We start from the raw sequence: 16,698 nt of genomic DNA, 5'->3' as shown, positions 1-16,698 counted from the left end.
TATGCTGGCTTCCGAGACCTGGCACTAAAATTCCAACTTCAAGAAGCTGGGTTCTCTCAGTGTGATTCTTTCTCTAGAATTAGTTTACAAAGACTTTGGGAGGCCAAGGTGGGAGGATCGCGTGAGCCCAGGAGTTCGAAAACAGCCTGGGCAACATGGTAAAATCCTGTCTCTACAAAAAAAAAAATGGAAAAAATTAGCCAGGCCTTGTGGTGCATACCTGTAGTCTCAGCTACTTCAGAGGCTGAGAGAGGATGGCTTGAGCCTGGGAGGTTGCAGTAAACCGAGATTGCGCCATTGCACCCCAATCTGGGCGACAGAACTAGACCCTGTCTCAACAAAAAAGAAAGGGAAGGTGGAAAAGGTATGTTAAGGCAGTCCGGAGGCAAAGATATCCTTGAGATGCTTTTGGAGCTATTGTTGAAAGAAGAATGTGTTTGTTAGGACTAGTCTTGGCTGCAAGTTGCAGAAAAACATAAATTGCAGCTCAGACAAGAAACAAGCATATTTTTGTCAGGTAAAAAAAGTTCAGAGCTAGGTAGTCCAAAGGCTAGGATAGTCACTCCTCAATCGTGTTCTAGCTTCCCATCATTTTGCTCTGGTGTTTGTCAGTCAACTCTTGTCATAGGTACACTACAGAACAAATAACCCTAAAACTCAGTGCCTTGAAGTAGCAAGCGTTTACTTTTTACTCATGGAATGTGGATCTGCTTGGCTTGGCTGGGATCCACTGGACTTGCCTTGGCTGCAGGCTTAGGTTAGGTTCAGAGCTGTTGCATGTGTCTCCTCATCATGGGACCAGCAGCTACCTGGGCTGTATTTTTTTCAAGGCAAATGGCAGAAGCAAGAAAGTAAGCCAAGCCACACGAGCATATTTAAAGCTTCTGTTTGTGTCACATGTCCTAACATTTCATTGTCCTAAACAAGTCAGACCATGAAGTATACTTCTCCCATCCAGCCATAACTAGGACAAGAAAGAAAGGAAGGATTGTGGGAAAATAAAATAATCTGCCACAGCCATCATTAGCAACTGCCCCAGGGCTCATTAGGCTCCCCAACCTCTACATCCCAGCCAGCAGGTAGGAGGAAAAGGTAACGAAAGGATACTCTTCCCTTTAACGTATTTTCTGGAAATTGCACACATTACTTCCTCTACTTATTATCCTCCCACACTAAAGAATATAGTCTTTATTCCAGGCACGTGTCCAGCTAAAAACTGGGGGTTCTGTTATTAAGGAAGAAGAATAGGATACTGGAATTGATAACTAGCAGTTTTTGCCATAAGACGTTTACAGAATTTTATTGGAAAATCAGAAGGCATATTTACAGGTACAGCAGTGTCTGCAATTAGCTTCCTGGAGTTACTGCTTTCAGTATCTTTCATTCTCTGTGACCCACAGACCCATAGACTCACGAAATGCACACAGAAGAACATCAAGGAACTGCTGCTGAATTAGTTTTATTGTTTTAAACTACTGCAAAATTCACTTTTTAAAATGTCATGCCTTTATTAATTTTATAATGTAAATCCCGGAATGCACAGTTTACATAAATACACTCTGAGTCCCTGCCTGTATTAAAAGGCTGTCTCCTACATGATATATCTATAATTTGTCATGAAGTTTCTTAGGGAGGAATATTGCATATTTACTTAAAATTATAGTAGACACTTTGTAGACTAAAACTGTTCACCAGTTGGAATACTTTATCTTTTTTGAGTTTTCTGTTTTATTTTTAAATTTTTTGAACTTTCCATTTTGAAATAATTTCACACAAAAAAGTTGCCACATGTTGGGAGGCTGAGGCAGGAGAATGGCGTGAACCCGGGAGGCGGAGCTTGTGGTGAGCCGAGATTGCGCCACTGCACTCCAGCCTGGGCGACTGAGCGAGACTCCGTCTCAAAAAAAAAAAAAAAAAAAAGTTGCCACATGGTACAAAGATTTTCCTTACACCGTTTACCCAGCTTCCCCAAATTTTTACCCTTTGAAAACTGATTATATGATTTAAGTGATTTTGTTTCATCTGTTTCAGTATATTCAGGATCAACAGATTTCGATAGAATGAAAGATTTTTAATATCAGCCTATTTAAAACCTAGCTGTCAATAAGGTTTGTTTTATCATCTTTTTGCCATCTTCTTAGTTCCATGAGGCGGATGACCATGAAGAGAGTGACCTAGCACTTTTTTCTGGAGAGGGAGTGGGCTCCCCCGTTTATTTTGAAGTGTCGAACCTATGGAAAAGTTAGACGAATAGTATAGTGAGGAGCACCCATGTAGCCTATCCTAGATTTACCAATTGTTGCTTATTTTATTTTATTTTTTTTTTTTGAGACAGTTCGCTCTGTTGCCCAGGCTGGAGTACAATGGCGTGATCTGGCTCACTGCAACCTCTGCCACCCAGGATCCAACCACTTGAGTACCTGGGATTACAGATGTGAGCTACTACACCAGCTAATTTTTGTATTTTTAGTAGAGATGGGGTCTTGCCATGTTGGCCAGGCTGGTCTCAAACTCCTGGCCTCAAATGATCTGCCCCTCTCTGCCTCCCAAACTGGTAGGATTACAGGAGCAAGCTACCACGCCTGGCCTTGCTGACATTTTTTTCCCTGAGTTTTTTTTTGGACAGGTCTTAAACTGTGCCCAGGCTGGATGTGGTGGCATGACTCACTCACTGCACGACGGAGTCTCGCACTGTCGCCCAGGCTGGAGTGCAGTGGCGCAATCTCGGCTCACTGCAAGCTTCGCCTCCCGGGTTGACGCCATTCTCCTGCCTCAGCCTCCCAAGCAGCTGGGACTACAGGCACCCGCCACCATGCCTGGCTAATTTTTTTTGTATTTTAAGTAGAGACGGGGTTTCACCGCGTTAGCCAGGATGGTCTCGATCTCCTGACCTCGTGATCCGCCCGCCTCAGCCTCCCAAAGTGCTGGGATTATAGGCGTGAGCCACCGCGCCAGCCTGCAGCTTTGAACTCTGACACAAATGATCCTCCCACCTCAGTTTCCTGAGTAGCCTGGACTAAAGATGTCTGCCACCATACCAGGCTAATACTTTTGTATTTGTAGAGACAGGGTTTTGCCATGTTGCCAGGCTGCTCTCAAACTCCTTGGCTCAAATGATCTGTCCACCTTGGCCTCCCAAAGTGCTGTGATTACAGGCATGAGCCACTGTTTCTGGCCATTATTCACTTTTTTTTTTTTTTTTTTTTGAGATGTAGTCTCGCTCTGTCGCCAGACTGGAGTGCAGTGGTGCGATTTCGTCTCACTGCAACCTCCACCTCCTGGGTTCAAGTGATTCTCCTGCCTCAGCCTCCCAAGTAGCTGGGACTACAGGTGTGCACCACCACATCCAGCTCATTTTTGTATTTTTAGTAGAGAAGGGGTTTCACCATGTTGGCCAGGATGGTCTCCATCTCTTGACCTTATGATCCTCCGGCCTCGGCCTCCCAAAGTGCTGGGATTACAGGCGTGAGCCACCATTCCTGGCCATTATTCACTTTTAATTGAACAAATTTAATATTCTAGATAAACTCCCTCAGGCCTTGTAGATGACAAATTTATTTCCAGGCGAGATATTCTTTATTGTTAAGCCCTCTTTTAGGGTTCTCTTATGATTGGAGAAGATTAAAATATTAGTAGGAACCTGTGCAACCAGCTATCACCTCCTCAGAGTGAAAACTTCCTGTATACCCCAAACTAGAATAGCTGCCTCCTTCCCTACACCCCAATCCCTATCCCTCCTGTGTTCTTGTTTGTTTTTTTTTTCCAGTACTTTGCACTATTTGTGTTTATTTATTTGTGTATGTATTTCTTGGTTACCGTTCTTCAGAATGCAGGCTCCTTGCCCTATTTGCTCCTGGGTTCCCAGTGCCTAGAAGAGTGTTCAGGCAGTATTGTTGGATGAATATTTGAACCAGTTTTGGTCAGTCTGGAAATGCTCTGGATACTTAGTTGGGATTGCCATCTCCAGTGAGTTGGGTTTTGCGTTTATTTACAGGTGTAGGCCCTGCTTCCGTGATGGTTGGGAATCTGGTTGCTGGAAAACGTATAGCACAAGCTGCTGGACGGGATCTGGGACAAATAGAAGAGAATGATTTGGTGAGGAAGGTAAGTGTTCCCGAAGTGTTGCCTTCTTACAATCAAGTCAAGGACAGAACTTGTACTGCAGGTAGCAGCTGGGGGATGCATTATATGACTTGTTATAAGTTGCTGACCCTGAGTTCTTTTTCTGGCTTATGACTTCAGCACCAGTTTCTAGCAGAGATCCTACAGTGGCGAGCCCAGGCGACTCCTGACCATGTACTCTTCATGCTGTTAAATGCCAAGGTATTAAAAATTCAATGGTATATCTGATCAGCTGACTACTATAGGACCATGTTAGTCACTCTTGATCTCTTTCTTTCATCAGAAAATTTCTGTTGCCATCTCTGAAGAAGGAGTTAATGGCTTTCTCCTTGCTTTGGCACATGAGGGTAAACTGTGCAATCACTTTAAAATTGGAATGAGACCTCCTGGAGTGCTATGTAATACTTTCTTTTCTTATGGTACAATCACGTCTTCTTTATTCAGTTCTGATAGGAAAAATGGAGCCAACAAAGCAATTACATAGATACACAGATGTTCACAATGTGTTATGTCATACAGTTTTTTTACCCAGTGGGACTTTTAATTCTTTGATTTCTGCCAGGAAGAAAATGACCTTAGACCAGCGTTTTAAAAACCCTAAGTTATTTCTGGTACATAATTAAATGATTTATTGCTAAAAGATAAAAAGCAAATTGAAAATTTAAGAGCACATTTAACTACTGGTTTCTAATGGATGGTTCGTTATAATATTGTATTTTAGGACTGGGCACAGTGGCTCACACCTGTAATTCTCAGTGAGCCGAGAATGCGCCACTGCACTCCAGCCCGGGCAACAGAGCAAGACCCTGTCTCAAAAATAAAAAAAGAAAAATATATATATATTATATTAAATGTAATAATAATATATTACATTATAATATATAAATATATATAAAGAAAAATATATATATGTAGGCTGGAGTGCAGTGGTGCGATCTCAGCTCACTGCAACCTCCGCCTCCTGGGTTCAAGCTATTCTCCTGCCTCAGCCTCCCGAGTAGCTGGGATTACAGGTGCGCACCACCGGGCCCAGCTGATTTTTATATTTTTATTAGAGACGGGGTTTCACGTGTTGGTCAGGCTGGTCTCGAACTCCTGACCTCAGGATCCACCTGCCTTGGCCTCCCAAAGTGCTAGGATTATAGGTGTGAGCCACTGCACCCGGCCTATATATTGTATTTTAAAGTTATGCATTCTGTGGGAGTCAGCTGAATTTTTGTGTTGATGTCTGAGTCACAGGCTCAAAGTCTGTGACCATGTGGATAGTAGTATTTCTCCCCAGCAGCAGAAGACTAGAAGTGCCTATTGGATCTCTTAGGGGACTTATTGAAAGTATACCCATCTCCTCCATCCCCCTGGAATCTGATTTTTTTTTTTTTTTGAGAATTTATGCAATAATAGAACTTAATGAGAGGAATATATTGTGCATCTTATTGAAAAGTCGTTAAAAATCTTAAGAACCATTACTTTTATGACAGAAAATTTGGGGACTTTCTTGTTCCACCTCTGCATGAAGTGAGCTTCTTTTCAAGCCCACAGATTCATTAGGGTTCTCATATTTCGTTTAAAAATGTCAGCCAGGCACGGTGGCTCATGCCTATAATCCCAGCTTCTTGGAAGGATGAGGCAGGAGGATGGCTTGAACCCAGGAGTTTGCGGCTGCAAGCTGCAGTGAGCTGTGATTATATCACTGCACTGCAGCTTGGGCAACAGCAAGACCATGTCAGAACAGAAAAAGAAAGAAAAAGGATCCCATACATGTCCTTTTGTTTGATTTTAATTTTTTTTTTTTTTTTTTGAGACAGAATCTCGCTCTGTCGCCCAGGCATTGGCTCAAGTGATCCTTCCAGTTCTGCCTCTTGAGTAGCTGGGACTACAGGCATGTGCCACCACCACACCTGACTGATTTTTTTTGGATTTTTAGTGGAGAGGAGATCTTGCTGTGTTGCCCAGGCTTGTCTTGAACTCCTGGGCTCAAGCAATGTTCCCACCTCATCCTCCCAAAGTGCTAGGGTTACAGGTGTGAGCCCCCCTGTCCAGCCCCACACATGTCTCTGATGCTAGGGGAATTTTCACTAGAATTGATAACTTGCTAAGGATAATCTACAAAGGCACAAGCCTTTCAGTTATTATGTTGAATTGGCTGTGCTTATTACCGTTTATTTCCTTTCTGAGCTTTGACCCGCTTATCCTTTCTGTTGTTTAAAGGGAACCACTGTATGCACAGCCAGCTGCCTTCAGCTTCATAAGCGAGCAGAGAGGATTGCATCTGTTCTTGGTGATAAGGGACATCTAAATGCAGGAGATAATGTGGTGTTGCTCTATCCACCTGGTAAGCATCGGATTGGTAGACTAGACTTTAAGCTCCAATACTAGACTGACTACAAATTATGAGAGGATAGGCACTCAGAGCAACTCTCTATGACTTGCAGGCAGCGTACTTCCCAATACTTAGAAGACCATGCACGCAGGCTGAAGTGGGAACCAAGCCTCACCCCCCAAGTTGTGCAGTACAGTGGCTCTCCTGGGACCATGTCTGTTTTTGCACCCTTATATTTCTATTAGTGCCTGGCACATAAAAGGCACTCAGTAAATAATGAATGAATGAAGTCTTCAGCTACTTGGCTTTTGGAAACCCTAAAAACAGATGCTTTGTTTCTATGAATGTTCAGGAATGGGGCAATTTCACCCAGTCCCCAAAGAAATGTTGTGCATGAATTCTGTGAACATTTTTCATATTATGATTGATGTTACTCAGGAGGAATAACTGCAGAAACCAGGAATGGTTAACTAGGAAAATAAAAGAATAGAGAAAGGAGAGGTGAGGAAGCCCTGAGCTTTTTAAAAATATTTAGAAGGCTGATGTATAAAAAGCCATCAGACTTCTTAGATGTTGTTGAAGGGGTGTGAGTTTTGAAGGGGTGTGAGTTTTCATATTCTGATTTAGTCTTCTTCTGTTATTGCTACTTTCATGTTCTGATTTAATTCAACAACCTTGTCTTCATAGTAAGAGGGGTTCAGAATTATTTGGCGACAATTTGGTGTAAAGATTCAAAATTCTGGGTGAAATATTTGAGTTTTCCCTTCATTATTTCTGTCACCTAATCCACTCATATATCCAGCTTTCTTTGGCCTGTTATCCCCCCACACTTCATATTGTTCTGTGATTGGTTTTTTGTTTGTTTTTTTATTTTATTTTATTTTATTTTTGGGACGGAGCCTTACTCTGCCACCCACTGCAACTTCCGCCTCCCTGGTTCCAGTGATTCTCCTGCCTCAGCCTCCTGGGTAGCTGGGATCACAGGCACACGGCCACCATGCCCGGCTAATTTTTGTATTTTTAGTAGAGATGGGGTTTCACCATGTTGGCCAGGCTCGTCGCAAACTCCTGACCTCAGGTGATCCACCTGCCCCAACCTTCCAAAGTGCTGGGATTATAGGTGTGCGCCACCACGCCTGGCTTATCCTGTGATTCTCATGTGCTGCCTTATTTACCTAGATACTGAGATTTTGTAGAAGATCATGTGATGAAGCCGTCCCCGCCATTGCATGCCCAGGAGATGGCCTTGCACCTGTCAGTCGGTGAGAGGCCATGGGGAAGGACCTGAGCTCTTCCTGAGGAGGCCTCTGCCCAGAGTCTTCCTCAGACTGAGTCGCACTTTGCTCCCTAAAACTCATACCCCTTCAGCAACATCTAAGAAGTCCGATGGCTCTTTTTAGAGCAGCCTTCTAAATATTTTTAAAAAGCTCAGGGCTTCCTCACCTCTCCTTCCTCCATTCTTTTATCTTCCTAGTTAACCATTCCTGGTTTCTGCAGTTTTATTCCTCCTGAGTAATATCAAGTAATAATATCAATATACCTTCTTCAGAAATATTTCAGGAATTTACTGCTGATTTCCTTCCTTTGTTGTTAATCGTTTTCTCTATATTTTCTAAAGTTTTATATGCTTCCTTCTTTCACTTTCAATATCTTCTCCTAGAGTCTTTGTTAAATTATGGTCTACAGAACCCGTCTGGCACATGATTTAATCGTTTTGGAAAATTTGCCTTTTAGTTTCTCAGTGACTCTCCTGACAGGGTCCTTTGTCTTGCAGGTATTGAGTTAATCGCTGCCTTCTATGGCTGCCTGTATGCGGGCTGTATACCTGTGACCGTCAGACCTCCACATGCTCAGAACCTCACGGCCACGCTGCCCACTGTCCGAATGATTGTTGACGTAAGTACCAGCTGTGTCTTCCTTGTTCTCATCTCCTAAAATCCAGATTCAGACAACTAAGGATCCTTACTAACTTTCCAATTTTGTTAAGTCAGGAATTCAAATTTGTCTCCTGGAAACTACCTCCTTTTTGTTAATCCAGCCAAAGCAATCATCATTATTCAGTGAAGGAACTGGGGGAAAGTGGTTATTGGTGAAATACAGAATTGTGTGCAGTTATGAACATTAAAGAGGTGAAGCAGCCATTAGTATTTCTACAACAAAAACACAAAAGGTAGCCAGGCATTGTGGCACTTGCCTGTAGTCCCAGCTACTCAGGAGGCTGAGGCGGGAGGATCCCTTGAGTCTGGGAGGTGGAGGTTAGAAGTGAGCCGAGATTACGCCACTGCACTCCAGCCTGAGCAGACCCTGTCTCAAAAAAAAAAAAAAAAAAAAAAAAAAAGTGTTTCCCCCTCCCTTCTGTCTAAAATGTGCTGTCTGATATTTTTCCTGCAAAATTATCTGGGCGATTTTAAATGCCAAACTGAATTATCCCCAGTGTCAAGTCACTTTATTTTAGTTACTTTTGTGAACTTACTTGATATAGCATTAAAAGGTGTCCAGACCTTGCTCTGGAGATGATAGAAGTTTTTATAGGATATGAGAGTTAAAGAAAATAAGGTAAGTGTGTATTGCATGAGATCCTAGTGTTTACAGCAAGGGGAAGCCTTGGCCAGTGCTGATAGATTACAGAATTCCAGTTCATGTGGTATTTGCTTCTCTGAGAACTGCTGCTCTGTCAGCAAAAATGGAGCCCACGGTATAAAAGCCATGATCACCATAGATGATTTTATTACAAAGTGTAATTCAGCAAAATGCCCTTGTTATATTCTACAAAGTGGGCCAGAAAAGCAGGGAGGGGAGTTGCTGTTGATGCAGTTCGTGGGCAAACTAGGTCACTTTGCATTTCTGTGTATAGCTGGGCAAGAGAACCTAGTGTCTGTGAGAGCTTGTATCAGCATCAGGGTTCCTTAGGTTCAGTGTATGGGCTAGGTGTAGTAAGTCTCATCATTCACTAGAGACTGGGGCAGTCTCCTTCAAACATGGTTATCTGATTCTTCTCATTTCCTGAGCACTACAAAACCCACATCTTAATTGTGGTCTTCATGAAATCATGGGATTGTGGGATCCATACTGAGATTATAACTGAAATATTTTGAGAATCACTGTTATAAATGATACAGTGTATTGTGAACAGGTTCATCATTCTGAGAGAATTAAATGTCACACATTTCCAGAAGGAAACTTGCAAGGGAGTGACACTGACCTCGTCTGTCTCACATGTGTTCTTTGAAACTGTCCTGTCCAGTGTGGTACATGAGTGGCTTGTAGCAGCAGCCAGGGCCTGTGGCGCTGTGTTGGGGCTGAGCCTCCTGATGCTTATTGCTGTCCATTTGTTTTGTAGGTCAGCAAAGCAGCCTGTATTCTCACCAGTCAGACCCTAATGAGGCTACTGAGGTCCCGAGAGGCAGCAGCAGCTGTGGATGTGAAAACCTGGCCAACCATCATTGACACAGGTGAAAGGGAGACTTCTTCTGAGGGTGGAGGGACTGCAAGCTCACAATACCTGAGATCTCCTCCATTCTCATGCCTCATGTTTACCCTGCCTTTATGTCCTCTGCCTGCTAAGACAGAGGCAAAACCTAGGATCAGTAAGCTTGTGCAGGACTAGACACTGACAGCAGATGCAAAGAGCCAGATCAGAGTCTGCTAAGAGCTCTCCAAACAAAAGTGTTTTGCTGTTACTCTTGGCGTCATAAAAAGGTGGTTAGGTTTTTATGCTACATGTGGCTGTGTACATATAGGGCCAAGTAAAATATTGAGACAATCTGATCCTTTCGTTCGAGCTGTGATATTGTTGAAACAATACTGGACTAGGAGTCAGGTGATTTGGGTTCTGGCTCAAGCTTCATTACCTACTGCCTGTGTAATCTTGACTGAAATTACCCTTTCCTAAGCTACTGCCTACCCCTGCCTGACTTGTATATTTATTGAGAAGATAAAATGCAGTATAGTATGAAAATACTATACTTTGAAAGCCATAAAGTGCAGAATTTTTAGATAGTATTCGTATTAAAGAAGGGGATAAGATAAGGGAATAGCTGAAAAAGCGGTGGTATAGGAAGAATGTGGGTTTTGGGGTCAGGCAGGTAGGGTTTAAGTCCTGCTATATCTGCTACTCTCTGAGTATCCGTACTAACCTGTCTATAAAGTGGGAGGTGTAAAAATTAAATGATGTAACACAAAGCTCCTAGCATGTAAACATAATGATAACATCTAACCTTCATAGAGCCCTTATGATATGTCATTTAATGTGTTACATAATTTTATCCTTACAATAACCCTGTAAGTTGCTATTTTTATCCTCATTTTGCAGATTAGAAAACTGAGGGAAGTTAAATAAGCAGCAGAACTGAAATTCAAATCCAGCCAGTTTGGCTCCATTCCCAGCCTCTTAACCATTAATGTCCTCTTTACCCTTTTTTTTTTTTTTTAAACTCAATTCAAATGCAGGAATGACATGTATTTGTGGTTATTGTGTACCAGATGCTGAACTGGGTTTTTTAAGTATTTGTTACTGAAGGATAGAAGCACAGTTATATATAATACTTATCACAAATGGATTGTGTTGGTGTTAATGATGCTGGTAGATCTATGGTTAATCGGCTCAATCACAACAGGAAGGTATCTTTAGGCACTTGAGTGGTCATATGAGTGACCCTTCCCTGCACAAAGGGAGGTCAAAGGTGACAGTCTTTCATTTGACCAGAAATGGGTGCCCCATGATATGGTGATTTAAAACTCAGAGTTAGACATCCTTCTTGATCCAGAAAGCCAAAGGAGCCATTGAAGAGGTATGGCTGGAGCCAGAGGAAATCTTTGACATCCCTGGTTTTGGCATACTTATAAAGCACATGGGGGGAAGCAGAGGAGGTATCATAAATGAGTGAAAGCAGCGAATTCCCAATTCTTGGCTACCATTCTCTTTTGGAGACGGGGCCTTCACTCTGTCACCCAGGCTGGAGTGCAGTGGCGCGATCTCGGCTCACTGCAACCTCCACCTCCTGGGTTCAAGGGATTCTCCTGCCTCAGCCTCCCGAGTAGCTGGGATTACAGGCATGAACCACCATGCCCAGCTAATTTTTGTATTTTTAGTAGAGACAGGGTTTTGCCATGTTGGCCAGGCTGGTCTTGAACCCCGGTCCTCAAGTGGTCTACCTGCCTTGGCCTCCCAAAGTGCTAGGATTACAAGTGTGAGCCACCGCACCTGGCCACCATTTTTCTTTCTTTCTTTTTTTTTTTTTTTTTTTTTTTTTTAAAGAGACATGATCTTGATATGTTGCCCAGGTTGGTCTCAAACTCCTGGGTTCACACAACCCTCCTGCCTCAGCCTCCCAAGTAACTGGGACTACAGGCCTGAGTCACTGCACCCAGATAGATTACTCTTCTTAAAATTCTGCCAGGTTAGCCAGGTGCAGTGGCTCATGCTTGTAATGCCAGCACTTTGAGAGGCTGAGGCAGGAGGATCACTTGAGCTCAGGAGTTGGAGACTAGCCTGGGCAATATAGTGAGACCTCACCTCTACAAAAAAATTTTTTTATTTAATTAGCTAGGCATGGTGGCATGGACCTGTAGTCCCAGCTACTCAGGAGGCTGAGGTGGGAGGATCATTTGAGCCCAGCAGATGGAGGTTGCAGTGACCTGAGATTGAGCCACTGCACTCCAACTTGGGCAATAGAGCAAGACTCTGTCTCAAAAAAAAAAAAAAAAAAATCTTCTAATTTAACTTAGAGAAATGCTTTCCAACTTTTAAATCCATACATGATTAATATAACACATACTAAAGTGTAAATAATCAACTTTAACTTAACCAGCCTAACAGCTCATGCTTTTTGAGCAGTTCTTCAGTCAGTTGCTTTAAAAGTGCTTTATGTGAATTAACTTCCCAACAGTTCTATGAGGGTAGGTATTATTTTAGAGATTCATTTTGGAGAAAAAGAAAACAGACACAAAGAGGTGAAATAGCTCCAAGGTCACATAGCTGATGGTAGAGCTGGCATTTGAATAGCAGTCTGCTTCCTACTGTGTTCTGTTTCCCCTTAGTAAGCTGCTAGCAGATACATTTACCTGATGTAGATTTGCTTGCCTGTGTTGTCTGGTGTTGTCCTCAACCCCAGCCCACCTCTAAGAATGACAGATGTGAGCTACTTGGTTAAACATGAGAAGCCTAAGCTTTAGCTAAATTTGGCAAAGCCACAGAAGAGCAATGATTTTCATGTTCCAGCGTGTTGGATTGACATCAGGTTTTTTCTTTTCATGGCAGATGATTTACCCAGGAAAAGGTTACCTCAGCTGTATAAACCACCCACTCCTGAGATGTTGGCATATCTTGATTTTAGTGTCTCCACAACTGGCATGCTTACAGGAGTGAAGGTAAGTTGCATGCTGGAAAAATGCCACGTCTGCCAAAAAATAGAGATGACCACTGCCCCAGAAACTACAGATGCAGAGGCCAAGTGGCTGTACCAGAGACCGGTAGGCAGAGTGAGGATCAAGGGTTGCTGCTCTATTTAAATAAAGGCATTGGCTCCTCTGGAATGAGTTATCACAAGGAATTTGTATTATTAAGTGTCTGAACCTAGCATAGAAGCTGAAAGAAAAAGAGTTTTAGTTAAAATATGTATGAAATCTGATATTTAGATATCACAAAACTCAGTATTAGCCGGGCACGGTGGCTCATACCTGTTATCCCAGCTCCTTGGGAGGCCAAGGCGGGCAGATCACCTGAGGTCGGGAGTTCGAGACCAGCCTGAACAACATGGAAAACCCCATCTCTACTAAAAATAGAAAATCAGCTGGGTATGGTGGTGCGTGCCTGTAATCCCAGCTACTCGGGAGGCCGAGGTTGCGGTGAGCTGAGATCGTGCCATTGCACCGCAGCCTGGGCAACAGGAGTGAAACTCCGTCTAAAAAAAAAAAAATTCATTATTAACTAATGAACAGAAATATGTTCCCTTAATGGAGACTTAGATTAGGCTTTGAAGCACTAAAAATTATACATTGTTTTGAGGGGTTTAGGGAATTGAAACTCCTCAAAGCTGTCGTCAGAGCTGTTTCTCTGCCTGTGGGATAACAGTCCCAGCCTGTTCCGTTTTCCATACTTTCCAGATGTCCCACTCTGCAGTGAACGCTCTGTGTCGAGCCATCAAGCTCCAGTGCGAGTTGTACTCTTCTCGGCAGATCGCCATCTGCCTTGACCCTTACTGTGGACTTGGCTTTGCGCTCTGGTGTCTCTGCAGGTAGGGATGGAAAAGCCAAGGAGACAGAATGTGTGGGGGTATACTTTGTGACCATGGCCATCTCATCCTTCCCTTTGCTCCCTTAATTTGATAAAGTTTCAGTAAAATGCTAGTGTTTCCAGAATTTATGGATCTACTGTGTCTCTGAAGTTTGTTTAAAAACAGTTTTGTCTGTATTCCCTTTGTTATTTTCTGTTAATTTTATTCCTCATACAAAATGGCAGTGATCCTGTTACTTGCTCTCTGCTCTACCATGTAATCCTTGCTTTAGAAGCAAAGCCAAGTAGAAGGATGATTCTCGGATGAAATATGTCATGCTTTGACAGCCAGCACGTACCCCCTAGGCTTGGCAGGAAGGAGCACAGTGGGATGGGATGACAGCATGTGGATGGAAAGTAGCACATTTGCCCTGGCCAGGTTGCTTCTTGCAGAATACAGATCCCAGCTCCTCTCACCATTCCCCCAGGGAACCTCATCTCAGACCTGCATTTTCACCTCCTTGGTGTACATCATGAATGCTTCACAGATGCCTGCAGCTCAATGTTCTCTTCCTGTTCTCTCTTTGTTAGGGTAATAGGGTAGGATCATCCATGTAGGGGCCCACACTAGAAATATGGGTCTTATCTTCAGATTCTGTATCTTTATGTCTTGTGTCTAATCAAATGTATGTCCTTTGGCTCGGTTGTTCTACACCTGTATGTACATAAGAATCACCTGGGGGTCTTTTAACAAAAATTAATGGGACTCCCCAAGACTTATTAACCTTCATCTCCAGAGGTGGAGACCACACCACCAGTATTTTTAAATACAGGATTCCTGAGCTTCTAGTGATTCTGATCTATAAATAGGTTTAGGCATAAAATCACTGCCATTTTGTATGAGTCAAGAGTTTAAGCTTTGTGGCTATAGATGAGACATGATAGGAACTCTGTTCCTTCTTGTTTTTTCTTTCTAAAAAAAAAAATCATTATGTTGATAGTTCTTCCTGTGATGGACCGAATATGGATATGAGGATCCATATTTCCTTTCTGTCCTTTTTTCTTTTTCTTTCTTTCTTTCTTTTTTTTTTTTTTTTTGTCAGTGTCTTGCTCTGTTGCCCAGGCTGGAGTGCAGTGGTACAGTCTCGGCTCACTGCAACCTCCACCTCCCAAGCTCAAGCCATCCTCCCACCTCAGCCTCCTGAGTAGCTGGGACTACAGGTACACACCACCACACCTGGCTAATTTTTTTGTAGAGACAGCATTTCGTCATGTTGCCCAGGCTGGTCTTGAACTCCTGGACTCAGGCAGTCTGCCTACCTCGACCTCCCAAAGTGCTAGGATTACAGGTGTGAGCCACCATGCCCAGCCCCATTCCTTCCTTTTTATCCTGGGATACACTATTGGGTTCAAGCCTGTATCACCTCTCACCTGAACTATTGCAGCCTCTCCTAACTGTCTCTCAACTTTCAGTGGCTCGTATCACCAGTCCCTACTCCATATGTCCGTATTGTCAGTGTTGCCCCAACTTAAAGCGGCAATGACTGCGTGCTGGGTGAAGTCTAAACTCCCTCATAGGATGGTTAAGCCCTTTCACAGTTTGGCTTTAGCCCTTCTGGCCTTACTCCTCCATGCACCCTGTATGCTAGGATTTCAGTTGAATACTCTCTCTTTTTCTTTTCTTTTTTTTTCCTTTTCTTTTTCTTTCTCTCTCTCTTTCTTCTTTCTTTCTTTCTTTCTCTTTCTCTCTCTCTCTCTCTCTCTCTCTGTCTCTCTCTCTTTTTTTTTTTTTAAAGGAGACAGGGTCTCAATCTGTCACCCAGGCTGGAGTGCAGTGGCACAATCAAAGCTCACTGCAGCCTCTCGGGCTCAAGTGATCCTCCCACCTCAGCCTCCCAAGTAGCTGGGACTACAGGTGTGTGCCACCACGCCTGGCTAATTGTTAAAAAAATTTTTTTTGTAGAGGCATGAGTTTTGCTCTATTACCCAAGCTGGTCTTCAACTTCTGGGCTCCAGCGATCCTCCCATCATGGCCTCCCAAAGTACTGGGATTACAGGCGTGAGCCACCGTGCCTGGCCACTTGAATACTATTAATATTTCTGATCGCTTCAAACATGCTGTAATTATCGGCCTTTGTATATGTTGTTCCTTTGCCTAGAACACCTTCACTACCGTCCCCACTTCTGGCCACTGCCAAATTCATACTCATTCTTCAAGCTCCAGCTCAAGTGTCACCAGCTCAGTGAAGCACTACCACTCCCCCACCCTGGCTTATCGAGCTTGAATGAACTGCTCTTTATTCTGTGATCTCAGTGTTCTTGATTCACATCTCATATTCAGAGCATCAATAAAATGGCTATAAACGTCTTTAAAAGAAACCATAGGAATAAAATCCAGTCCAGACATAAGGTTTCTGAATGGAAAGAGGAAAAAATGCTACTCCGTCAGGGTTTTAAAGATCAGTTATTAGGAATTACCTTTCCAGAATGTTTAGTATCATCTTGACCACATTAATTAGCTTGAGGGCAGCTGTAAGGATGTTATGTAGACTAAAGTGACCTACCACAGTCTGCTTTATTTCATAGTTGCTCCTTTTGCAAGTTGCTTAGGAACAAGACTGATTCTTAGAGCTTTATATCTCATATGTCCCTACACTGTCCTTTACACTCAGTAAGTATCTGTGGAATTGGTGGGGTTCTGAAGCATCAGGTATCCAGGATGAACTGATGATTCCAGCTGTTGTCTCTTTCACTGCAGTGTCTATTCAGGCCACCAGTCTGTCTTAATCCCTCCTGTGGAGTTAGAGAACAACCTTTTCCTCTGGCTCGCCACGGTCAACCAGTACAAAATAAGGGACACTTTCTGCTCCTATTCAGTGATGGAGCTCTGCACCAAAGGTCTTGGCAACCAAGTGGAAGTGCTAAAGGTAAGAAGCAGCTCCAGCAGGTGGCCAGTCCCAAAAGGTTTTGAAGAAATGGGCCAGGACGTAACAGAGCCAGAGCAGGGGCTAACAGACATGTTTGCTTGCCTTTTTCAAGTCAC

The 16,698-nt window shown here is 43.2% G+C and overlaps 1 protein-coding gene across 7 annotated transcripts in view; it reads left to right on the top strand.

Annotated features, from left to right (window-relative positions):
- Positions 1–16,698, top strand: part of DIP2B (disco interacting protein 2 homolog B) — a 251,994-nt gene that overhangs the window by 216,593 nt on the left and 18,703 nt on the right. For all 7 annotated transcript variants that reach the window (XM_032144066.1, XM_032144065.2, XM_032144063.2 and 4 more), the window contains 8 exons: positions 3,995–4,104; positions 4,243–4,323; positions 6,331–6,454; positions 8,217–8,338; positions 9,783–9,894; positions 12,702–12,811; positions 13,547–13,677; positions 16,414–16,582. In XM_032144066.1, coding sequence (XP_031999957.1) covers positions 3,995–4,104; positions 4,243–4,323; positions 6,331–6,454; positions 8,217–8,338; positions 9,783–9,894; positions 12,702–12,811; positions 13,547–13,677; positions 16,414–16,582 — 959 coding nt within the window. The remainder of the gene's footprint in view (positions 1–3,994; positions 4,105–4,242; positions 4,324–6,330; positions 6,455–8,216; positions 8,339–9,782; positions 9,895–12,701; positions 12,812–13,546; positions 13,678–16,413; positions 16,583–16,698) is intronic.

Source organism: Hylobates moloch, unplaced genomic scaffold (genome assembly GCF_009828535.3).
Source record: "Hylobates moloch isolate HMO894 unplaced genomic scaffold, HMol_V3 SCAFFOLD_22, whole genome shotgun sequence".
In the NCBI taxonomy this organism is placed as follows: Eukaryota; Metazoa; Chordata; class Mammalia; order Primates; family Hylobatidae; genus Hylobates; species Hylobates moloch.
Note: the sequence above shows the minus strand (reverse complement) of the source record. Positions and strands in the feature narration are given on the sequence as shown.